The sequence below is a fragment of the Mixophyes fleayi genome, chromosome 11, assembly GCF_038048845.1.
Source record: "Mixophyes fleayi isolate aMixFle1 chromosome 11, aMixFle1.hap1, whole genome shotgun sequence".
NCBI lineage: Eukaryota > Metazoa > Chordata > Amphibia > Anura > Limnodynastidae > Mixophyes > Mixophyes fleayi.
The window spans coordinates 23,472,604-23,499,272 of NC_134412.1; the positions used below are offsets into that span (position 1 = coordinate 23,472,604).

General features: G+C 41.4%; 1 protein-coding gene across 1 annotated transcript; it reads right to left on the reverse strand.

The window, feature by feature from the left end:
- Nucleotides 1–301: 301 nt before the first annotated feature.
- LOC142107640 (dual specificity protein phosphatase 8-like) lies at nt 302–17,563 on the reverse strand. Its single transcript, XM_075191195.1, has 7 exons — nt 17,433–17,563; nt 12,676–12,899; nt 10,776–10,905; nt 8,157–8,323; nt 6,517–6,676; nt 5,131–5,254; nt 302–5,036 (listed from the first exon to the last, which is right to left on the reverse strand). The coding sequence occupies exons 2-7, from the start codon at nt 12,886–12,888 to the stop codon at nt 4,265–4,267; spliced, it is 1,566 nt and encodes a 521-aa protein (XP_075047296.1). The 5' UTR covers nt 12,889–12,899; nt 17,433–17,563; the 3' UTR covers nt 302–4,264.
- Between the last annotated feature and the right edge of the window lie 9,106 nt (nt 17,564–26,669).

A 26,669-nucleotide genomic window follows, 5' to 3' on the forward strand; every position in this document is an offset into this window, starting at 1 on the left:
GGCGCCTTAATAAAGGATAATAGAATAATAATACTTTGGATTTGCTTTTTCTTCTTTGATGTGCAACGATCCCAATAATCACATCATTGTCATCTCTCACCAGAGACAAAAACGCACCACAGAACAATACAACGTGAACCAAACAAGTGTCAAAATTACCAGTGCAAAAAGGTTCATCTCCCATCTGCTTATCCTCGTTGGCCGGGCAGGGACGTCAAAGCCAACAACAGCTGTGACCCAGATTCACTTTCCTCTGCCAAACATAGCCCAGTGTTTATTAGCAACACAGTAAACAAAAAAGTAGAAAGATTCACATCTTTATTATCGTCAACCAGAGAAGCGCTAGGGAGCAATGCATTCAACTGCTAGAACCTCAGAGCCATTGTGTACCTGCACACTGAGAAAAGCATAAAACGAGTACAAAAACGACAATAAAATAAATATTCCCATTCCTCAATATGACCATGCCGGACCGGTGTTCGGAGATCAGTGCTGGCTGTACGAAAACATGAAAGTTCCTTATGGTGCTTTGTGCAGACAAGACCATCGGGCTTTTTTTGTCAGTTCCGTTGGAGAAACAAGACGCGCTCCGTCCGATGTACATTAAGTTATAGTGAAGTAAAGTTCTTTGGCCATTGCTTTAGAAAAGATGGTCGGTCTTAAAGCATAAACCCATTCTTAGAAAAACAAAAAAAACAAAGCCCCACCCACAACATGTGACATGAATATATGAGAGTACCAGAATAATAATTATAATAAAAATAAATACAAAATATCCAAAACTTCTTTATACCATTTACCTCTTTCACCCAAGACAGAGTTAACGATTAGGCAAGTATTCTTTGGTGTCCATCACACATGCTTGATGGTTTACTGCACGCACCATAGATTATCTTATATGCCAAAAAGCCTTGTTCACCAATCGACCCCAAAGAACAGTGCCCAAGTCGGTATTCAGCAACCGCTGTAAGAGCAATGACATACAGGATATTTGCCAGCAGCTGTTTGCGTGTTTGAACCCTACACGAAGCGGTCACCGGTAACATGATTTTTCATGCCCTGTCATTTGGCATTGTAGTGATAAATTAGAAATCAATCCTGTTATTTGCCAGCATCTGCTGGAAATATAGTACACTTGGCAAAAATGCCAATGTAGCAATGCCCTTACAGGACAACTATCGGAAAATTGAAATATGATTAACCCCTTTATAACAGCAAAACAAAAACTTTTTTTTTTGCCAATGTGGTCATTGTTTAGTACAGTGGATCCCAAACTTTTTCAGTCCAAGGCTCCCTTAGGGACCCCATAAATTTTTCAAGGTACCCAGGGTCAGATTAACCATAGGGCTAACTGGGCTACAGCCCAGGGGCCTCGGGCATCCAGGGGGCCCTTTTAAGTGCTCAGCAGCAGTATTGATCAGTCCCGATCAATGCTGCTGAGCACTTTCACTGCGGTCCTTCCCCGGCGCGCTTTAGTCTCCTTACTGAGGAGATCTCGTGAGTCTCACTCTCACGAGATCTCCTCAGTAAAGAGCGTACAGCGCGCCGGAGAAGGACTGCAATGCCAGAGAAGGAGGTAAGTGCCTTGGGGGCGGCTCGGCTCACCGGGGGGGGCGGCTCGGCTCACGGGGGGGGGGGGGCGGCTTAGATCACGGGGGGGGCCCTCATGAGGGAATGGAGGCCCCCTTAGCCCAGGGGCCTTCATTCCTTTAATCTGGCCCTGAAGGTACCCCTAAGCCAAAATAATTTCCAAGTAGTCCCCCACCTTGCTTACCATTGGCCCTGGCCCAGGCACCCCTGCGAGATTGCTGAGGCCCAGGGAGCCTAGGCGCACAGTTTGGGAACCACTGGTTTAGTATCTCACAAAAAGAGAGTGTCCAATATTCGCAGCAGGACTTTGGAATTCCGAGTAGGCAATTTGCTGTTTTTAAGAGTTCTACTCTGCATTCCAAAACCAGTTATATTGTGGGTATAGGAATTTTTATCAACCTATGATTAAGGATTGAAATAGTCATTCCTTTTGAGATATTAAACAATGACCGCTTTAAAAAAAAAAAAAACAACACATACATATATATATATTTGCTGTAATAAGATTGTTAGCAGTTTTTTCCATTTAAGCCGCATGGGTTACATTGTAGCTGGCACAAAAGTAGGTATCGTTATTTTCAAGGGTGAGGGATACTTATTTTGTCAGCGTTTAAATAGTTCATGTGGCTTGGATCACATATACACATAATACAAGAGAAACTGGATTTTATATAGGGAGATAGACTGTGTGCTAAATATTACACTATTTGAGAGTGCCCCAAGGGACATTTGAAAAACCGTTATTGATTTGTGCAATACAAACAGTCATGACTGAAAATGATGACAATGGTCACAAAGCAAAGTGTTGTGGAGTGCAAAGTCCTAGATTATTTTATTATGAAAAAAGTAAACATTTTGATGCAATTTGCTTGGGTGCAGTACCCCTAACAGCCTGTAGGAGTGTGTAATGTTCTTTTGTATGGAGTGATCTGTGACAGCAAGTGTCTACACCAATACACCTGAAATCTGGGCTGCAAAGGAATTCAGTGGCTAAATATAATCAAAGCCACGTATAAAAATATATAGTGAATAATGTATTCATACTTTCTTTTAAAGGTTTGTCTTTACAAATGTTGTACTAAATCACTGTAGGTATCGCATATGTTTATGAAAGTGTAACTGGCAAACAGGACACTTTCCTTTGACGTTGTTCAGTGCATGTTGCCATACCTCCAACACAGAAGTCATATATCACTAGCAACACAATGTTCTGCTTCAGTTATTATCACCAATGTACCATTTGCAGTAACATGGACTGAATTAAAATAAGATCTCCGGTCTATAGTGTCGGTTAGAGCTTAAATTTCAAAGGAGTGGTTCGATTTATTTATTTTTTTAGGGGTCAACGGCACATGAAGTGACGCGTTTTGTTATTGCAATTGGATAAGTAAGTAAAAAACAAAACAGACTATTATGACGGTAAATGGATTGTGCTGGGAGGTAAGAATTTTTATAAATCCTTTTACTTCAATCTGACATCCATTACTTTTCCTTATAGCACGGCATGCTGGGAAAAATCTAGCCCACATCTACTTATCTTCCTATATTAACCAGTTCCTCCAGCCAATCACAAACTCTTAGGTACAGCCATTAACATGTCATCAAGACTAGCGGCTTCAATGATTATTAACATAAGCAAGAGGAAAATGAAAGACAAAAAAAACATTTATAAATAAATATGAAAAAAAAAAAACAACAACAACAACAAATAAAATATTCTCTTCTACCACCTGCTTATAATAGAAGGACAATATTCCTGTCCTTGAATCCTGAGAGGTGGGTCATTTTCTGGAGCTGTATGCAGGGGAACAAGCCCCGAGCATGCTAGGGCAATCTTAAATAAATTTCACAGCAATAAACAGAATATAACCGAGGTAATAGGGCAGAAAAGTATTGTCACAGACACTGCTTGGCGTCTAGGGCGTACATTCATGTAGGACCTAGAGAAATAAAAAATTATATATCTTAGAACTACCCTCAATACCGTTCTACATTACACCAAGGGTGAAATTGCGTGGACAATTCTGTGCAAATCCATTCATCTGGACGGGTAGACCAAGCGGGACCAAGAGTTCACAGCAGGATGGTCATAACACACCACGCACGATATTACCCAAACAAAAGGGTGAAGCACGAGGTATATTGGGTACACAATGCGTTTGCCACCACCTTGGTTTCTGAAATCTCTTTTAATATGATCCTTTCCAACCTATGAGAGGTCTTTTTTCTGCTTGAGGAAGGTTCCCTCTGAAAGAGGAGGCCATCTATCAGCAGTAATGCTGCCTCTTCAGGTAAGTATGAGCATTGCACACAAGAGCATTTAGCTAAAGACTTTCTATAAGTCTTAGAAAAGGAGAGAAAAAAAAAATGTATGGCAGACTGTCCTGGCGATTCCGTCATCACCCAAGCCAAAATTCTGCCCCTTGCCGGCAAAAAAAAAAAAATCAAAAAAAAAAATCCACATTTTTGTTCATTCAATATGAAGAAACATTTGGAAAACAAGTCAGTTTCTCAGCATGCTACTCAGGCCTGTCTGGGATCTCTATAGGGGGAAAAAAAAAAATGGGTCTGGTCAGAAGACCAACAGCAAGTTTTAGAATGTTCTGTGCATTTAACAGATCCCCAGTGTTCTGTCTGCTATACATAGAATCCATTGAGAAGGTGGAGGTATTCCTCACAGAGGAACTGGAGAGATTGTCCGGACTCTTGATCCAACCTCCAAAGTCTTCTCCTTCAGAAATCTTTGGCCTTTACAGTTGGGAATGCTTAGAGTAAATGGACGAGGAGGTCCTTCATCTAGTTTTTTTGCGTTTGCTCGCCTCTTTTTTAAGTTTTCTGGGACATCCCTTTGTTCGCAGACTCCGTTCGGTCTTACCTTGTGGCTTAGGTTTTGTTGCGCCTCTTCCTCTTCAGCATAGAAGTAGAGGAAATTAAGTCCAAAACCAAGGAAGCGATCCCACAGTCCCGCGGGCCTGGAAGAAATAGTTTGGGACGGGACCAGCTGAGACACGGAAGGCTGATAAAAGTTTTTGTGCGTTTCCGCCGAAGAGGATAAAGGGGTGTATACGGATTTAATATCCAGGGAAAAGGAGCGCTTTAAGCTACTAATTTCACGACGTTGGTCTGACGAGATCCCCATGGAAGTAAACCTGCCTGCCAAGGTGGATTCAGACTCGTCCTTTGCACAGTTATTGTCCAGTTTGGTGGCATCAAGGCCCACCTCGATTTCCTGGGACACAGAGAGGATCTTGTGATTGCTTTGGCAAATCTGCTCAGCGTTTGCACGTTTATCAACACACGGCTGATCCAAGCTTGGTCCTTCTGTAGGGCTTTCTGGGCCAACAGGATGGGACGCCGGGGAACTGGCAAGACTCATCTCGTATTCAAGAAGCTGCCCAAGAAAATTGAAGTTGGGAGAAATGGTGGGTCTCTTCTCTTTTACAAACCTGTTTAGACAAGAAGTGGATTAAAATAAGACATCACATGGACCTTGTATGACAAAAAATAAATCTGAGCGGTTTATATTGTTTAGTGCGTTACCTGTAAGCATCATCCAACGAAAGCCCCATTGAGCGCATGATATAAGCGATTGCGACGGCTGCGGACCGAGAGATACCAGCCAGACAATGAACTAAAACTTTACCATGTACCAACTCAACTTTTCCTGTAAAAACACAGACAAAAAAAATATATATTTTACTTAACTTATAATTACAAAAGAAAACAACATTTTATCACTCTTGAAGTCTCACGGTTTACAAAACCGGTGATGGTTACATCGCTGAAAACATTCCCAGCAGCCTGGAACAGATATGGACTTTTTATTGTCCCACTGCATTTATGACATCATTCAGAGTGTTTTGGTAGCCCCTTAACGATTAGTAACTGACATAATGCCAAATGGCAACCAACGTAATGAAATGTTTGGCTGAATTCTGGGAGTGCTGTGCAGGCAATAATAACCAAGAGACTCTCAGAGCAGCTAGACCATTATACACCGCTCAGATCTTTAGATCTGGGACAGGCGGCCTAAGGGATGCAAAGAGATGACTTAGGAAGAGTGCAGATTTATAAGCAGGAAAATCCTACAATCATCCATCAGCTTGATTGAATGTATTCATAGCAGACACTGAGTGCATGCAGATAAGTGCCACTCCCTCGTATTAATACTACGAACAGCTCAATGGAAAGGCATACGAGTGAACACTTGACTGTTAGTCGCATGCAAAACGAATGGCATTTGCACCAAAATATTGCATACTTGCCAACTTGCTCCGGGAGCCTGCCGGGGGAGGTGGGCGTGATGGGGGAGTGGCTCCAAAATTTGCGTCATTTTGGCCACGCCCCCATTACGTAATGAAGCAAACACGTCATTTGACAGTAGGGGGCAGTGCCAAACACCACGATTTCCGGTGAATCGCAGCGTTTTGGACCCAATTCTGCCCACTTCACTAGGAAGTGGGTAGAATTCTGCCAGATGCAGGAGATTGCCACACTCTCCCGGGAGTCCGTGAGACTCTCGCAAAATGCGGGAGTCTCCTGGACATTCCGGGAGAGTTGGCAAGTATGAAATATAGCAATGAGTTTTCTAGCCTTCTGGTGAAGTTTGGCGCATTACATAAATGTTAAACGCACATATCGTTTATCGACAGGTTCATATATTTAGGGCATCTCTAAGGGGACAGAAAACCGAGGCACTTGGTGGCATGAAACACTGCAGCAGGTTTAGGCAACGGTTGTAAATCTAGAAAAGACAGGGATTGCCGAGACCTTTACTTGCACAGCAGATGGAAACCCAAAGGTTGCCTACTTCTAGGTGACAGACTATGGACCGAGTAGTTTGCAAGAGTGGAAATGATTAACAGATCTCAACTCGTCATCAAACAAGAAACGCAACAATAGGAATGACAGAAGCGGTAAAGGTACCTATGAACTCAACAGCTGTGCTGAGCCAGGGAAGGATCTTCTCGCAGTAGCTGTCATTGATGGGGATGCGGAGGAAATGGTTATCAGAGATGAAGGCCGGCTTTGGACAGCTGTTGCTGACGTTCAGCACATGAGTGATGCCATTCTGAATAATCACCTCCTATAAAAAGGACATTAAGCAACACAATGAGAATCATTGTACACGAAAAATTAATTCACAAAAAAACATAATTACAAACAAACACGTGGGGGTATATTTACTAAACTGCGGGTTTGAAAAAGTGGAGATGTTGCCTATAGCAACCAATCAGATTCTAGTTATCATTTATTTAGTACATTCTACAAAATGACAGCTAGAATCTGATTGGTTGCTATAGGCAACATCTCCACTTTTTCAAACCGCAGTTTAGTAAATATAACCTGTGACGTCTGAATGACTGAGCATTGTAGCTTGGCCCAAACAGGTTATTCGTGGCGGAACCATGTAGCCCACTCCGTAGCACAGTAATAACTTGTCTAATGTAATTTTTAAATTGCAGTTTTGCAGGTGCAAAATTGCCCATTGATCCTTAGAGGGGAAATACATACATAAAATAAAATCTACTTTAGTACATTTTAATAATACTGATTTTCTCATGTCATCTTTGATTTGGATGGACAGCAGTGCAATCTTTTGACACAGGTTAATAAAGTCACTAAAATTAGGCTGCTGAGAGCATCCATTTGGTTCGACTGATGATCTCAATCAAGAATGCTTCAAGATTGTCGTTTATATTATTAGTATTGCTTGTAACAGTCAGGGACATTATTATCAAAACCTGCCAGGAGCCTCATCTAATCATCAAATAGTTTGTGCGTTTAACATGTTGTAGTCGTATGTTATAACTTGGCAAATTGTCATACAGTTTCCTTTTGTATTTACCCATCTGTCGGGATGTATAAATAAAGATTTTAAAAAAAATATCTGCTATATGTGGCAAATGTATGTTCTTATACAGCAAATAAATATTATATTATATATATATTTATATTTATATATATCGTTGTAGTGTACCAAGTAAATTATTGACATATGCTATAGATTCAATTTAACAATCCCCATGCTTGACCAATTTGTAAGCATCCAAACATAAGCTGTACATCAAGACACCAAAACGCAGTAGTGTCATGAGATATTACACAATTTAAAAGGTAAACAAACAAACAATCCATGTTTAGATAATTGTGCCATGCAATAATGCTCTATACAAGCGACACACAAAGCAGACACTTCTGTCAGCAATGTTCAATGTGCTCCAACAGTAGAGCCCCAAACAGATCTATGTCCCTATTGTCTACACACCGTGCAGGACGCCATTTTGCGGGCCGATGCAAAGAATGCCGCCAATTGACTGAGGTCACTGGTTCCTAGTGAATTGATAAGCCGCATTGGCAAAATGGCTTCCATCAATGTGTGTAGGCACACAGACTGGCATTCATAGAAAGCCCTAGCCATAAATTCTGCCACGCCGCAGGCCACAAGGGTGCCCCTAAAACTGATGGGAGTTCTTTGCAACTGGGCAGGTTAAAGTCATGAAATCAGACAGCAGCATTAGTGGAAGAGACGTGTAACATGATCCATATATGTTTATGGTTCATACCTGATCCATGACATCATTCTGGGAGCCCAGATAAAGGTGAGGCAGGATACGCGTAACAGACACCGTCGAGGTGGAAAGACAGGGCTGCGATATGCTGGTGTGCAAAATGGTTGACGTGCGACCTTCACACAGACTCGGAAACTGAGATGAGAATTCTGCAAAGCCTCCTATAAAAAAAAATTATAATATATATAGGACAGTGTTTTCTAAAGGGGACAGATCAAATACAAACAACCCAAAACAAATCTACCCCTCAGCGTTTTTATCCAGCGTTACATAAAAGGTGCACCAAGCTCTATTTTTCTCCTCACTATTTTTGGCAAGTTACCTAATTTGGTTCAGTCAGGACGAGGGGATCACGGCATAGGCCATTTAAAGCAAGATGACTGCAATGATAACACTGTGTTTCTGTGGAGTGAGATGATGTGCGAGTGTGAGAAAATCTGATTCTGACTCCAGCTTAAAGCTGGGCTGGGGCCAATTCTTAATGTACGCTGCAAATCCCAGTAAGGCCGTTTGCCAGTGGACAGCTATGAAAGACAATTCTTAATACAGATTAAATTAGTATTCCAAAAGTGACATTTTTCTATATAGTTTTCAACCAAACTCTTAGCGATCAAAGTTTAGATTTTACCTCTAATTCAATGACTTAAAGGCTCGCTATTAAAGCAGGTGTCTAGGCAACTTCTGATTGGCTGCGGTGTTGTGCAGGAAACCATATTGGTGCACAGTTAACTACTGCAGAACTAGGGCCTGTTCAAGCTGGAATAATGTCTAGTACATACATTCCGAGAGTTGCCCCTCTAAGCTTTCTTTCCATGGCACAGTCTCTCTGCAGTTTATCTCTAGGGGAATGACCTCACACAGGATCAATGCATCATTCTGTGAAATCCAGTAAGCATGCAGTTGCTGAGTGCTCAGTCTTTTAAAACATGATATCACTCGGAAATAGATAAATTAGTCAATAGGACAATTTTGGTCTGAATGGAGAAGAGAGAAAAAAATAAATCAATGGCAGTCACATTTTCTGAATGTAACTTAAGTCGTCTTACTCTCATACTTGCCACCATTGAAAATATAATGCTATGTTATCTAATTCTCAACAGATTGTCATTTTAAATAGTCTAAATACTCCAATGTAAAGGATTCAGTCAAATATTTATACAACTGCATTTAAACACATTCCTCAATAGCATATTATATTCACTGTTTCACATAGTGGCAAAAACTTTCATTTTTTTTTTCCTCAAAGGTTTCATTCTTGGGGGTCGATTCAATTGTGCCGTGACTAATGCAGCGTTAACAGTATTACCGTTAATCATACTTGCCAACTCTCCCGGAATGTCCGGGAGACTACCGCATTTCACTTGAGTCTCCCGGACTCCCGGGAGAATATGAGAATCTCTCTGATCTGCCCACTTCCTAGTGAAGTGGGCAGAATTAGGTCCAAAATGCCGCGATTCACCGGGAATCGCAGCGTTTGGCCCCGACCCCACTGTAAAATGACGCAGTTTGCGTCATTACGCCATGGGGACCAAAATGATGCAATTTTTCGGGGCCCCACCCCCTGCATGCCCACATTCCCCGGCAGGCTCCCGGATTATACTTGCCATAAGTTGGCAAGTATGCCGTTAATACAGTAATTTTAACCTGAATTTCTTCTCGTTGCTCAGGGAACCGCGAGTAAATATCCAGCGTTAAAATTACTGTATTAAGGGTAATTATGCGCAGTTTTACCGCATCAACAGTAAAACTGCCAACGCCGCTTTATTCATGGCAGGATTGAATCGGACCCTTGGAATAAATTAAATCCTCTTTTTATTGTGAATTTACAACTTTTTTTCTACCACCTTTTTTAATGAGATCACAGAAGTGCAACATTTGCTATTTGGCATTCAGGAAATTTAGGATTCTGGACATTATGACAGCGGTGTCACATGGCACAGGATGTACTGAGCAGAGAGGATTTGGTACGCCTCTCAGAGCTCTGTCTGGCACGGTGACATTCTCTCTCACTCCTCTGCAGGGCCGGATTAACCATAGGGCTAACTGGGCTACAGCCCAGGGGCCTCTGGCATCCAGGGGGCCCTTGAAAGTGCTCAGCAGCAGTATTGATCGGTCGGGGGCGGGGGGCGCCCCCAGCCCGATCAGTGCTGCTGAGCACTTTCACTGCAGTACTTCCCCGGCGCGCTGTAGTCTCCTTACTGAGGAGATCTCGTGAGTCTTACTCTCACGAGATCTCCTCAGTAAAGAGTGTACAGCGCCCTAGGGAAGGAGGAGAAGGAGGTAAGTGCCAGGTGGGGGGAAAGGGGGCGGCTCGGATCACCAGGGGGGGGGGCCCTCACGGGGGGGGGGGGGGGAATGGAGGCCCCCTTAGCCCAGTAGCCTCCATTCCCTTAGTCCGGCCCTGCTCCTCTGCCATCACATGACATGCTGAGAGCCGTGAGCCTGTGTCTGGCAGACATTTTTGCTTGCCAACCAGAGAGCTTTTTAAAAAGGTAGAGATGATTTGTAGGGAGCAGAAACCCCCAATGGTCTGGACGTACTGTGCTTTGTGTAAATCCCTCCCCCAACTGACCAAAAACAGTCCCTTTTAAAATGGAGGTGTGCGTTTCTTACCTTCTAGCAGAGAGACAGAGCTGTATTTTTTCTCCAGCTTTCCCACGACCAATGACACAAAATGGCCGACGGATAGCTCTTGATTCCCCTGGTCATACACAACCACTTGCTTCTCAAATGAAGGGTCAATCTAGTAAGTTCCACAGAAAGAAAGAATTGGTGAGAGGATGGAACCCAAAATCCATGAAGTTTATAAAGTTTGATAACATATGTGGAACGAATGGAGAACAGAAAGGACAGCAGATACTGCTCTTAAACTACCCACACACTAATGGCGTGATCCTAATCTTCGCTCCCCTCTCCAATGACTCAGTCTGTTGCTTATTAGGTCACACGTGGGCAAGTTAAATGGAGGGGGAAAATTCCCAGCAGAACTCCTCAGATCATATATCTGATGCGTTTCCGACTATGGAAACCTTGTTCTTAGACTTTACCAAACTTGTGCCAAAAAGGAATTGGCTTGTCCCAATGTCCCTGCACCAGACAGATTATACCATCAAGTGGACAGTTACCCGCACTATTGGGCACGAACTGTCCTTCTGGATACAATTACCTCTATGGGCAAGGTCAAACCGGACAAGTCAAATTGTCCTTTGGGTGATGGATCACCACACTGAAACTACATCCAGTGGAACTGGGTCAGATATTGATAGCTGTGCAAAACCAAACAATATTGGCACACGTGTGGCTAGCTTTAGCCGTTAACGGAGATCCTGGGCCCTTCTTAAATAGAGCAACTAAAGCAAACACTTAAAAGTTGTAACAAAGACTATATTACTGGTGTAGGAGGAGCTCCAGCTTTTCTGTAAAGGAGTTGGGGGACAATACAGTATTTTTTTTTTTTTTTAAACTTAAAAGGTTTTTATTAAGTTTTTAGTAAAAGAATATATAACATACATAGCAGTTATTACTAAATACAGTGCATAATGTAGATCCAAAAAGTCAATCAAAACTGCCAATAAACAGACAATCAAAAAAAAAAACAAAAGACAATAACACAAAAAAACATTAAAATACACATAAAACAGACTTCAAGGGGGAGGGAAAGGGAAACAGACAAGGGGGGCAAATCACCACAACACTAAAAAACTGAGCCTATATTTTACCTGCATGATTTATATTGAACATTCCAATATTGGAGTTTATACTGCACTACCACCTAGGAAGGAGAGATTTTACTAAGGGGGACCCACCCCATAGCTGGAGGGAACTGCATGCAGACATTTTTTCCTTGACGCTGGCTTTGTAATATAAATCTGGCACCGGGAAAATGATATGAAAAGGGGGGTCCCTGGAAAAAGACGGCTACACCGAGCAGCCGCGCGGGATCTGGGTAGCAGTAGGGGCACCCTAGTAAAATCTTTTCCTCCTTTCTAGAGCAGCTTAAAGTACCAGATGATAATTCATGGGGCCAAATCAGTTTAAACAAATTTCAAAACGTGACCAGTTTTTAAAAAAGTAGTTGAGACAAACAGCCAGACTCCTAGTTTTGTAGACTTTCATTAAAGTTTCCCCGCTACAAAATGGCAGCCTCCGCTGTGAGCAGACAACGGTTTTGAATGAGCTTTTTCTTCCAGTTACTGCAAGAAGAGATTGGCTTGGTGCATTTAGTAATGTTTACCACATTCACATTTTGCGTGTCAGTAATGTAAATTGATCCGGGCAGATCTCTATCTCAAGATTTCCTGGTGCCGCGTTCCATCGACTTCACTATCGACCCTGACTGGGCTATATTTAGGTCTGGATGAATCATATTAATTTAAAAGTAGCATGCAGTCAGAGCTGGTATCACGTAACATAAGTGGCCTGTTTATTTTGGAGGAATGTCAATGGTAACTGGATACAACACAAGCTGAGCTTGGCTCTCATTAAACTGTGGTTTGGTACATTTTCTACCAACCTTAGGGTGATGCGGCAGGACAAGAAGCTCCTTTATAAGGCGTTTCCTGGCCAGCTTGGAACCACACAGGTTGACGGAGCCCACCACGTGGAGATTGTTATATTCACTCAACGAGCGGCAGTCTATCACCAGGACCCCCTCGGTGTCCTCCCGCAAGATCCCGGCCAGTTTCTGGGCCTGTATCACCTGGGGAGGCTTCCTCTCTCCACCCATTTTGGACAAGACTGTTGGAAAATGTATGAAATAAAATCGATAAGGGTAAAAACAATATATGTCCCAACAATGACAACGACATAAAATAAAGCAAACACGTTACCGTGAGGCCCTTTCATTTTTATCTCCAAGACATTAAAATAGCAACTCTCGCCGTAATTCATAATTGCTAATATGGGTTACAAATATAGTTTCTCTATGCAGAATAAAGATTGTTCATATGTGTTACTCAACCTGTTTTTGAAAACGACGCCAACAGACACTAGATGTGCAGTATCCGTTGCAACCAATCAGCTTTGCTGATTGTAGTGCCAACTAGGCACTGAAAGCCAATGTCTGATTGGTTGTTAGAGTTACCACACATTTGCATAGTAAATAACTCCAATTTATGACATCACTGAGGCGTTTTGACCCAATATTTTATCTTTACTGTACCTCTACCACGCTAATACAGTTAGTCTGAAGACAAGACCAGACTATGAGATCAGATACCCAGAGATAAGGAGGTGTCAGGGCTGATGCAAAAATTAAACATTATTTATGAGGCAAGCAAAACATTTTCAGCATTAGGTAATGGTTATATTCCAATCCTTCTAATACCACTTCGCTAGTTAGATAGAAGAATTCTTGCATGAAAAACCTGACTTGTGTCACTACCAAACTTGATAAAATTACAGCTACCTATAAAATGAATTAAATAGTTTAAATTCTCTAGAGGCCAACAATTTGGGAGTCTGGCCCTCAAAACGTCGACATTAGACATAGGCTTGATAAATTTATGCCTTAACCTCATTGTAAAAACACTGCTGTCCAGAATTTTGGTAAAGGCAGAATTTTATTCTGCAGAGGAAAAGCAATTTGCATTTGCACTGCAACATAGTTTGTCCAGGTGCAAATTTGCACCTCCTCCGCTTGGTACACTTTTGGAAAAACCATTAACTAAAAAATGATATATCTGGGTAGGTCTCTAACTCGAACCATGCTCACGAAACTAAAAAAAAAACAACGACACGTTATTCATTACGTGTCCTTAAGAAGACTGCCAAGTGACATCATTTGGGAAATTCACTGTTGCATGTGGTTTTTCTAGAACAATGTTTTAAGCCTTTGTGTCTGTTTCTCAATGAACCCTGTTCTGACTCAGATCTGTATCTGTGATATATTAAGAAACCAACATGGGTTTGAACTTGCATTCTTATGAGTACTTAATGTACATCTTCCATACAAAATGCTCAGAGAACAGCTGTACATGGACTGCTCTTATTTAACACACTGACATGTTTTATAAGTATCTGAGAATAACCCCAAATATTATACTTAATTTAGCCCCTTAATTCCTGGCCTTCTGCAGAAAAGAAAGATGCTTTCTGCCTGTAAAAACGTTGCAAATTGTATTGAACTCCAGATAACGTATTATTTTTATATAACCGCCAATTATCAAAACAACAGATTATTTCCATAATAAAAAAACAAAACACATAATCTGGTATTATTTTATAGTCTTTTTTTAAACCCAAATAAAGAATATATATATAAAACAATGACTGAATGAGGATCGGTTATTGAAAACGGCTTATACATTTTTGTTTGTAGCATGCAAAAATATTGCACAAAGTGTCAATGACAGAAAATGAACTTAATTTCCTATTTGCATCAAGCTAGAGAGTAAAAGAGGGGAAGAAAAACAGCACATCGCTCCATTACATGCTATGCAGCCATTAGGCTGGATTGTGGATGGTGCCTGCAATGAAAGTAGGGTTATTAATATTGTATAAGTGAAATACTCTCTCCTCACTCGGCGGCTTTGCAGGAAGGGTAATAAGGACAGCTGAGAGCACAATGTCAGAATATTAAGAGGGGCTTCCCCCTGATGAGCTTCGTTCTGCTTGCTACTTGATCCCGAAGGACAGGAGACCTGAGATTTTAAATTTGTTAGACTATTGACACACACACAAATTGTTAGGGAATTTAGACTGTAAGCTCCAATGGGGCAGGGACTGATGTGAGCGAGTTTTCTGTACAGCGCTGCGGAATTAGTGGCGCTATATAAATAAATGGTGATGATGATGATGATGATGATGATGATACACACAATGCTTTAACAAAGGCCAAGTTGTTACATTATGGACAAAGTGAGGCTGCAGGTATAGTGTAATCTTTTACAAACAAGAGAAACTTAAATCGCAGTATAGTTGTGATGATCACGACAGAACTGCAGAGTATTGTACGGAGCACAATTGTCGCTGTACAGTGTTTGGTATATTTGACCTTCCCTCCACTATATCAGTGTTCGGTAATGGCATATGTTAGCTCATAATTACAAGCTATTTTCTATTGTGTGATTGCGTTTGCTATAGATAACCAACTGCCCAGCAACAGCCTTCTTTGGTCTGCCTATTAGGTCACACATGACAAGTCCAACTGTGGATGAGGTCATGCAGAAAGCGGGCCTGTTATTTGTGATGTAATGAGATACCAGAGGGATGAGTTATTGGTGTAAATATGTTTGACTGCAGCAGATAAATATGGATATGCACTTCACATGTTCTATTCTGCCCCAATAAATTCAGATGTCAAATAATCTCTTTATATTAATCTGACTTTACAACGTTAACTACAGAGCTCTATAAATTGTTACTGCAACATCTCCTTACATTAATCTCACCTATACGGGATAGCTTGATTAGATGCTCGGTAAATGTAATTTCACAAGGATTAAAGTGGAGTTTCCTAGGTCAGGGTGGGAGTTAGATGTTTTAGAATGAATGTAGTTTTTCCATGTACCGCGCTGAAATCTATTCTCCCCTGTTATTAGCCATTTCAGGCTCAGAAAGGCTCCCTGACTTTTGATAGGCTTAAGAAGAGGAAGTGAACAGTATATAGGGAAAATCCCTACCAGTTCATTGAAGCCTTATTCAGATCAGAATAGCCCCTGAAAGATTAATATTTGTGAATACTTAGTGGTCCATTATTTGCAGATACAGCCACAAATAAAAGTACATGCTTTCCACTGTCAAATTGCACAAGAGCCAAGTTAGGGTCAACCTTTTTTTCTCGCTTAGCATCTGTAAGTATTTAATGCTTATTATTATAACAATAAGCATATATAGCGGTTATTTTGTCATATAAACATATTTGAGCAAAGCCCTCTCCCTCCTTTGATCCAGTATTTGAAATCTGTTCACCAATCCTTTAACTGTACAGTCCTGTTTAAAAACATTCCTGCTTTAGTATTCCTGCTTTCTATTATTGTGCATTTTCAAAATCTCAAGTAGAATTAAAAGTTGACCACAGTTACTGATGGAGAATGTCGCAGATTACTGCAATCAGTTATTGATCTATCTAGTCAACCTGCATTCCCAACAATTAAAATGAATGTTAAGAATGGCGTCAATATGCTGAACCCATGAATTCTTGGGCCCCTCAAGCTTATTCACGTGTTTCCATACCATTACTCAGTTCCATACTTCAAGCATCAGAAAGTGTCCTTTATCTTACATCCTTTCTGAAGTTTTAGCATTTTATTGAGAAAAAGCTAAATAATAATAATAATAATAATAATAATAATAATAAAAAATATTATTTTATAAATCTATATTCCCATTTTAGCTCTCAGTTTGCAGCCATTCACAGTAAACATGAACGCAACAAAAGACCTCTATTTCAGTTACAACGCCATGTAGGCCCCTAGCAGGGAAGGGGTTAAGCATTGCATGCTTTCCAACCTTTCAGCATCCCAATCATTTTAAATTCCCCTGTAATCCACAAGGATACACAAGCTATACATTATGCCAGCCGCTCTCTGCTCCGCAATGCGCTCTTGGCCATATCCAACCAAAATGGGCAGATGCCAATCTAGCAGGATAAGCACACCAAGACAGCTTCATGTTAAAAGCACATTTGTAGCATTCCCCCCCCCCCCTCCTCTCTCTTTTAACTTCAAGTAAGGCAAATTAAATTGCAATTCCAGCCTATCACTCATGCACAGGAAACACGGTGGCAGTTAAAAAATGTGGAAAGCAATTTGCAAATATGCAGAAAATTTTATAAAAGGGCAGAGCCTTAAAAGCAAGCGGAGGGGAGGTGAAGGGGACTGAGACTGCAAGACAGAGATGTGTGTAGAGAACATTAGAGTAACATTATTACAAAAAATAATAATATTGCAGACAAATCTGCATCACAGAACCCCCCTGATGGCACTGAATGCACACACTGCCTGCAAAATGCATCCCCATGTCAGGGACATAGTCAATCCGAGACTGGACACCAACAGCTGCTGGGAGGGATTACCTCTGCCTTTTTCCCAGGGAAATATAACCAGCTGGTCTGAGGAAGCCAGGATAGTGCAGCTAGACAAGCCATGGCTTCTACCAGAGCTCTGCAGTGGGCATAGATCTCTGTGTGCCATGGTGCCAGCAGGCTGCAATGCCCATACACTGCATAGGAGACACCTGCTGGGATAGGTCTGGACTCAATAGCGCAATACAGGGCTGCGCCACCAATGCTGCAGACAACAACCACTGTAGATCACAGGCAGCACCTACCTTGCTCAGTCCCCGTGTAAGCCTCAGACAACAGCCTGGACAGCAGCACCTGCAGGACCCAGGCAGCCACGGACAGCAGCAGCAGAGCTAGGAGGTACCACAGTGTCCCAGGTGCTCTGTACTATATTGTTATGGTGACTGGAGCCAGCAGAGAGGGATGAGGTAATGGGAAGGGAGGGGGCTGGGGGAGTGTTAAAAATAACTCAGGTTGATGTCATCTCCAGCCAATCAGAATGCAATCCAGGGAGAGCTGTGATGTCACCTCTTAGCCTGATTAAAACAATCCCTTGGTGGATTTTCCACTGACACACAGCATTAACCCTTTCACGGGTGGGTCCCTGAATCAGCACACAAGGGGGGGAAAAGACTATTTTGTTTTCACTTTGGAAAAAAATAAAAATCCAAACATAATAATAATATTGACATGTTCTTTCCCTATCATAGATTAGACAGGCAAAATGTAAACACTCAGAAACTGATGTAATTTATTTTGCAAATAAAAATAACATAAATTAAAAGCCATTTAATATCAGTTTATTCAATTGTATACTAAATGTTGCAATAGCACACTGTGATGTTTCTGTCATAAAATCTGAATTGGCAGGTAAATTATGATTATAATCTGTAACTGCATGTGTTCTGGTCCTTTAAACCAAATTAACCTCACAAACAACAGTGGTTTGAATGCAGTTTAGCAGTGATCACATGCACAGCGTTCTATGGAGGCAGATGAAGGTGAAGAGATGTTGAACTGCTGTAAGGTTGGGGATCACTGCTCCCTATGCCTAAACGTGTGTGCTGGTCACACGGCAGCAATTATTAAAAGCAGCATTTATAACTCTGAGGAAATTGTGCATGCAAGACTTTCCTGCATATTAATATCTGCCCAGTGAGCAGTACATGCATTTAGACATAGGGATCATCAATTCAGACACTTTGGGGTATATTTACTAAACTGCAGATTTAAAAAGGTGTAGATGTTGCCTATAGCAACCAATCAGATTCCAGCTGTCATTTTGTAGAATGTACTAAATAAATGAAAGCTAGAATCTGATTGGTTGCTATAGGCAACATCTCCACTTTTTCAAACCCGCAGTTTAGTAAATATACCCCCTGTAGTGTTTTGATATAGCTTTTCTGGACATATACCTGTTTGCGTAGCTTAAATTCTGAAGATTTGCACTAGGCATGCCCACAAAGAGAAGACACATACAAGCAGAGTCTTGTGGATCTGACAATTGCTCCCCCTTACCTTTGGAGAGGAAAGGAGCGACTGCGGAAGACCAGCGCCGAGATGTGTATACGCCTTTCAGAAGCCATATCTTGTGCAAATACATGCTGATGATAATAACTTTCACCAGCACTTGCTAACCACTTCTGATTGGCTGATTCACATCTGAAGCTGACCGGTGTATTGGTTGTGCAGATATTATAGGATTTTCTGGGCACAGTTTAAAAATTTATTTTTGTGTTAATTTCATTCGTACCTGAGAAGAAGTGTTATATCCATTTTATTATATCAAGCCTAATAGCGAATGTGTTCTTTTGCTGTACAAAAAATGTTAAACTTGTCTTGTGCTTACGACCAGGTTGTGTGTATGTGGGTGAATGTATGTCTGACATAAACCTGGCACATGTGCTACATGTATGGCTGTAAATACGCTATTTTTAAAGGCGTCTTTTTTGAGCGTAACTTATGTCCAATATGCTGCCAATTCAGCATAGGGCCCAATGTGTGTAATTGCCGGTAAAAAGTACTGTAACTACTCTTCTGAATGAGTCCATGTCATTGGCACTCAATGTGGATTGAGAGCGAAGACGTCTTCAACTAGCAATGGTGCATTCCACTTGATCATTCACCCCAATCCAGTCCCCCTCCTCTAATATTACCAGGAAAAAAGGTGGTTTACAGAGTCCAAATATTAAATACCACAGTAAATACAGCACTAATGAGGAAGTACATATAATTAATATTTGACAAGGTTTATTATTATTTAAAAACACTCACCTAGTAAGCAGTGTAGGAGTTTGTCGTGCATTGGTCACAATAACATTTACATGTGTAACAGGACTCTGTTTGGGGGACATTCAATTCAGCGCAAGGTGTCTCCAAAACGTTCGCTGAGATACCTCGCGCAGATGTTATTGCTGGAATCTCCACTCAATATTTCTCGCACCCCATAGAGATGCACAGAAAAATGAGCGCAGATTCCTACCATAATTGGCGGCAATGTGCGCAGCCAGACATCGCGGTGATGTCCGCTTGCCACATCGACGGCAATTGAATCTGCCCCTTTATATACTAATGTATATGTTAGGTTTATTTGGTATAATATTTCTACAAACATTCAGTACAACATATAAAGACAAGTCAGTCTGCATATATATTATGTTGCTGCATACTTGTGTAAATAAGCGAAGGCGTTGCCATATATTATGTAATATAAAGGCATATGGAACAGCGCCACCTTGTGCCCAAATTATCATTGCTAATGGCAGAAGGCTTGTAAGCTCTTTGTGTTCTGTTTTATCATTTGCTGTTATATTAATCTTGCATTTTAGGGATGTTGTTTTATTTATTTTTTATCCTTTATTTATATAGCGCCTACATAATTATTGTTATGCTTTACAGAGAATGGTTACTCATTCCTATTATTGTTTATTTATATAGCACTAATCATATTACACAGCGCTGTATAGTGAATATGTAGTCATTCACATCAGTCTCTGCCCCATTGGAGCTTACAATCTAAATTACATAGAAAACACACACACACACGCACACTAGGATCCATTTTGTTCATACTTCATGTCGCCTACTCTCCCGTAATGCCTGGGAGGCTCCCGAATTTCGTGGGGGGCCTCCCGGAAGAGTAGGCACCCTCCCAGATCCCAAGTTTAATTATACAATTTGCATAGCAGAGGCAGAGCTATGGGGACAGGATCAGTCCACTTCGCTCCCTCCCACACCTGACCTGCCCTCTGGGTCTCTCGGAGGAAAGTAACTAAAGGTTAACAAGTAGTTTTATCAGAGGCCAGTTAAACTACCTGCATGTTTTTGAACTGTGGGAGGAAACCAGAGCACCTGGAGGAAACCCACGCAAACAAGGGCAGGACATACAAACTCCACACAGATAGACACAAATCTATCTATCCTCTCCTGATCTCTCACCATCTGTGTTGTCTCGCGCTACTGACTGTCTTTCTGCCATTTCATCTTGGATGTCTTCTCGCCAACTCAAACTCAATCTTTCAAAAACAGAATTAATAATATTCCCACCCAACAATAGAATCTTCCTGTCTGACATTTCTATTTCTGTTGATAACATGACCATAAATCCCACCCCGCAAGTTCGCTGCCTAGGTGTAATCCGTGATTCGCAACTATCCTTTGTTCCCCACATCGACTCTATATCTAAATCATGTTACATACATCTAAAACATTTCCAGAATACGTACATATCTCACACAAGACACTGCAAAAACTTTAATTCATGCACTCATCATCTCCCGCATCGACTATTGTAATTCCCTCCTTACTGGTCTTCCCAAAATCAGACTTGAACCCCTACAATCTATTTTGCACACAGCGACTAGATAGATTTTCCTTGTAAATTGTTTTACATCTGCTGAGTCACTCTGTCAGTCTCTACATTGGTTGCCTGTATTTTAATGAATTCAATATAAAATTCTTCTACTAACATACAAGGCCATCAACAAAATTGCACCGACATACATCTCCTCACTTGTCTCAAAATATCTCCTAACTTGACACCTCCATTCTGCACAAGATCTGCATCTCTTCTGCTCTCATCATTTCCTCCCATTCTTGGTTACAGGACTTTTTTTGGGCTGCACCCACTTTGTGGAATTCTCTCCCACGCACAGTAAGACTTTCCTCTAGTCTTCGAACCTTCAAGCATTCTCTGAAAATCCACCTCTTCAGACAAGCTTATAGTATTCCTCAACCAGCATCTTAATCTCCCTAGGTTACCCTATTACCACCCTCTACACAGCTAACCCAAGACGACAACCCTCTGACCAACATAGTTGTGTGACTGAGCATACAACCCACTAAATACTTTGTAACCTTTGCATTCTAGCTGGATAAATATTCAATATGATGTAGCACTCACCCTTGTGTATCAAACCATTGTCCCATAGATTGTAAGCTTGCGAGCAGGGCCTTCTTACCTCTACGTATGTATGTATTACCCTGTATTGTTTTATTACTCTTTGTTCCTATTGTAAAGCGCTACGGAATCTGCTGGCGCTTTATAAATAAATGTTGATGATGATAGGACCCTGGTCAGAATTGATTCCATTAGCCCAGTACAGGCAGCAATGCTAACCACTGTGTCATTATGCCACCCATTCTTCCAGGGGCTGGCTGGACTGGGGGGCAGAGGGGCATTTGCCCCCTGGGCCGGTCCCATAGTGGGTTGCCTTGGGCTGGACCACTGGGTGTGACCTGCATTGTTTTTCCCTTTAAAATGGTCTTAATAGGCTGCATACTTCTGTGTCCCCTTCGGTTTTAGCTTTGTTAAATGCTATGCACATCCTGTAGCACAACATACAGTGTGCATAAAGAAGTACTTAAAAACATATGAAGGACCGCTTGTATTTGTGCATGGCAAACCTAATATTATAAATAAAGTAATTAAAACCAAACAAACATATCAAGAAGACAGATTTGGTTATGTTGCCTTGTTGTCAAGTTTCTGTTGGTACTTAATAAAGATCCCATTTAAAAAAAAAAAAAAAAAAAATACAAGCATTTATCTGCTCATTTTTTATCTGACATGGTAAAATGTGCTGCAATGGTTGTGGACAGCGCAAATTTGAAGGTGTTTAATATTGTGCTCGGAAATAAAGCATACTTGGCAACTTATGGCAGTCGGCGTCCGGGAGCTGCCGGGGAAAGGTGGGCGTGCGGGGCTAAAAAAAAAAAAAAGTCTGCATCATTTTGGCCCCGCCCCCATGATGTAATGACGCAAGCGCGTCATTTTACAGCTGAGGTGGGGTCACATGCTGAGATTCACAGGAAATCGCTGCATTTTGGATCTGATTCTGCCCACTTCACTAGGAAGTGGAGAGATGCGGGAGGCTGCCATACTCTCCCTGGGGTCCCACCCAAATTTTTATATATATATAAAGCAGAACAAGTTAACTATTCGCGTACAAGCTGCCACCCAATGATGAAAGTGCTTAGTCATCGGGTATTTTGGATGTTACAACCATCTCAGCTTCCCACAATATTAGAAACCGTACGATAAGAGCCCTGGTAAAAAGACATTCAGGACTAAATTGACTAAACTGCGGGTTTGGAAAAGTGGAGATGTTGCCTATAACAACCAATCAGATTCTAGCTGTCATTTTGTAGAATGCACTAAATAAATGAAAGCTAGAATCTGAAAAAACATTTGTATATAACTTATTCACGTAAATATGCTCAGTTTTTATGGAAACTGTGCATGGTATATGATTAAATGCAATCGTGTCATGTTTTCTGCACACAGTGACCTATAGCCATATGGTTTGCCGTTCATCTGTAGGAACGTGAACTCTACTTATAAAAAGTGGATGTTATCCCTTTAATTCTAGAGTAGACCTGGTGTGCTGTTGTATAAACCCTGTTGCCCTAAATACCAGTCTTCTAAATGATGTCTTCCTTAAGCCTTCCCTGCAGGCCATATCTGCTGCTGTACAAGGGGAAGGGCGTTCAGTTCAACAGTCATGACAGCAAAACAGTGCAAGCGTGAAATGCTGGTTTTAAACCTAGCGTGCATACACAAATGTATAAAAAGCTGCCCTGGGGTTAACACAGCGTTATTCTATTTAAAGATGTGCCGTTTCCTCTAAGTCTCAGCACGTTCGTTAAAGTTAATCCATGTTGGTGATTTCGTTTTGTGATTTCATTTGTACATTTACTGTGTAAAAAATAACTACAAATCTAAACTTAAAACCAGAGAAATGACAATAATTGATTGTCACGCAAAATATATTTTGCATTTTGTATGCAAAACACATCATTTGACACACAGGGGTCAGTAGAGGATTAAAACTACCAGAGTTTCCAATATTCTCTATTGATCTCTTTTGAGGTTTAACTTTTTTCAGTAGCACACATAGCAAGCCCCTCACTCCAACTGTTTTACATATATTTTACAAGCCTCCACCCAACGCATTTTACAATAAACAGCAACGTCTAATAAGTTCATTGGAACATCTAGCTCTGGCGATATTCAGTACAGGTAATGCAAGGTTGACAACCCAACTGCACGTTAGAATAAGTTATATGTATGAAATTAATTTAGTTTCGGCGCGTTTCACACCGTGATCTTCCTGCACCAGCTTGATAGGAGCCTCACATCCCTATTCTGTTCTTGGGTTGGAGCTGGGTTGAGGACCTCCTTCCACTAACTAAGATCTGTAACTTCGTTCCATTGTCAAGATCAGCACACTCATCTCCTACTGCTGTGAAAACAAAGCTGGGACCTGTAGTCTCTGCAAGGGCTGTAGTTCCACCACTGCCTACGCCCTTCTACAGGGGCAAACGCAGGATTTGTAGAGAGGGGTTTCCACACCACGCCACCAGTGGGCTTGACCAGCATGCATGGGGGCATGGTTATAATTTTAGACAGTGCTTGGCTGCTCTCCAACTCTTACTATTCCCATAATATACATGGGCAATGCTGCGTGCACTACTGTTAGGTGCACACAGTTCTCCTTTTTCAAGCAGAGCCATGTGAAGCGGGGGCAGGGTCCAGCCAACTCAATTATACAGTGCCCCAGGCTTGGAGGAGGGTTTCCAGGCACTCGGAAACCCCCCTCGGTTTGCCTATGCTCTATCATCTCCATGCAATTGCGGTGAAGCCAAAGCAGGGTTTCACCAATCATGTGCAGAGCTTCGCACATGCTCAGAAGACCCTACTGGGGGCTGCTGGAGGATTTACTGCATCACAGAGCCTGTCCTACAAGTTTTGCTATAAGTCCCGGTGATGTAGTGCCCCTTGATCCTGCCTCCTCAGGAAACCCCAGAAGTTAAAGGAATACTGATCCCCTAAATTGAAAGTCTCAGATAACAACTACTACGATTAAATACAAATTGCACCGCCCACTTGATAATCGCCATCAAATCGCTACCAAGCCCAGATATAGGTAATTAATTGTGTAGAGACCCGATTCTATTTCAAACAATGCACAATGGTGGTTTGACCCAGACAGTACACAATCAAGGATGCAGTCGGTTTAAGGGTCTCCAACTTGTTTGTGGTACAATCAGCTGGAACGATTTGTTTCATTACAATGACCTCCCTGCTGTCTACTGGCAAAGCTCAAAGTCATATTGGCGGTTCGAAGTCTGCGGTTTGTGCGCATTGTTCTTAAAGAGACTGAAATAAAAGTAAAAAACATTTAGCCTATTCCAGCTTAAACGGCTACATTTTATAGCAATTTTAGCATTTTATTTAATTTGAACAGCAAACACTACTGTGTTCCAGTTCAAAGTTCTCCAAATACTATAGAATGACACCTTTAAACTTGAACCTGTGTGCTTTGCTTGAATATTGCAAGTATTTGAACTTTAGAACCAGTTTTTGAGCATCTATAATAGCCATGATTGATGGTTTGTTTTCTGAAAATAGGGAACAAAATTGTTCAAGTAACATTTCCAGATGAGGTAAAAAAAACAATTCATATACCTCTTGTGCTATACAATACCAGGGGCAAACGCAGGATTTGTAGAGGGAGGTTTCCACACCACGCCGCCAGTGGGCGTGACCAGTATGCATGGGGGCGTGGCTATAATTTTAGACAGTGATTGGCTGCTCTCCAACTTTTCCCCGTAATATACATGGGCAATGCTGCATGCACTACTGTTAGGTGCACGCAGCTCTCCCTTTTCAAGCAGAGCCGTGTGAAGCGGGGGCAGGGTTCAGCCACCTCAATTATACAGTGCCCCAGGCTTGGAAGGGGGTTTCCAGGCACTTATAAACCCCCCTTGGTTTGCCTATGAATAGATTCTATGGGGCATATTCAATTGTCCTGTTTCCGCGGCGCGTTAAAACTATTACCGTACCGTTATTACGGTAATAGTTAGCTGGATTCAACGAGAAAATTATCGTAGTAACGGTTTTTACAGTAATAACGGTAATAGTGCGCAGGCCCCTATCTGCGGTTAAATTTCAGGAGGAAACAAGATGTATTTATCAAGCAGCAGTCTTCAGCGTCCAATCAATTTCTCTGCTTTGTTGTTATGCTCGTTACAGTGGAAAATCCTTGTTCGCAAAGGTAGGTTGTTGCAAAAGGCACCAACTTTTTGACTGCCTACTCATGTGCAATTTTGAATGTCTTTGCAGCTGCTGACATCCAAAAATATGACACATTTACTTTGTTTTCAAATGCAATATGTGCTTCATTATTGCATCAACGCTCAAGAAGTGCCTCTGCCAACCCTTGAGGCTCTTCTGGTACAACAGCAATTTCACATTTAAAGGGGTCTACAATCCAACTGACAGCATGTGAATCGGCAGCATTACCCCCAGGAATTTCATTTTTACTCCATTTGGGGTAATTTACCCCTGTTCCCTGACCACTGTTCTATATAATCACCCTAAACATTTATATAAGTATATATAAAAAAATATATATTGACACTTTAATGATTAGATCAAGTAGAATTTATTTAGCACTGTATACTTATTAATTTATTTTGTTTATTTTGGAGTGTGCTTGGACACCCACACAAACACAGGGGAGAACATACAGACTCCACGCAGACAGGACCCTGGTCGGAATCAAACTCATGACCCTAGAACTTTTAAATGACCGTATATTCAGATTAAGCCCCTATATTTTGTTGTTCCTCCCAATTGCTGCCTAAGGGCTGGATTTACTAAGCTGCGGGTTTGAAAAAGTGGGGATGTTGCCTATAGCAACCAATCAGATTCTAGCTATCATTTTGTAGAAGATACTAAGTAAATGAAAGCTAGAATCTGATTGGTTGCTATAGGCAACATCCCCACTTTTTCAAACCCGCAGCTTAGTAAATCTAGCCCTAAGACTCTTTTCCATTCCTATGTATAATAAAATGGTTACTAGCAAGCTGCCATATACCGTTTACAGCCAGCTTGGTAGGATTGATTCATTATAGCTTTACACCTTCCCGGGCCACGCGTAAGTACACTGGGTCTATAACAAATCCCTTTCAGAGATACAACAAAGTACAGAGGGGGA

Bases quoted from the DNA above. Each gene is read 5' to 3' on its own strand.
- LOC142107640 (XM_075191195.1), bottom strand. From the start codon at position 12,888: ATGGGTGGAGAGAGGAAGCCTCCCCAGGTGATACAGGCCCAGAAACTG. The intron at 10,906-12,675 runs GTTGGTAGAAAA...GGAACTTACTAG, and splicing joins TCCTGCCGCATCACCCTAAG to ATTGACCCTTCATTTGAGAA. The intron at 6,677-8,156 runs GTATGAACCATA...TCCTTTTTATAG, and splicing joins AGAATGATGTCATGGATCAG to GAGGTGATTATTCAGAATGG.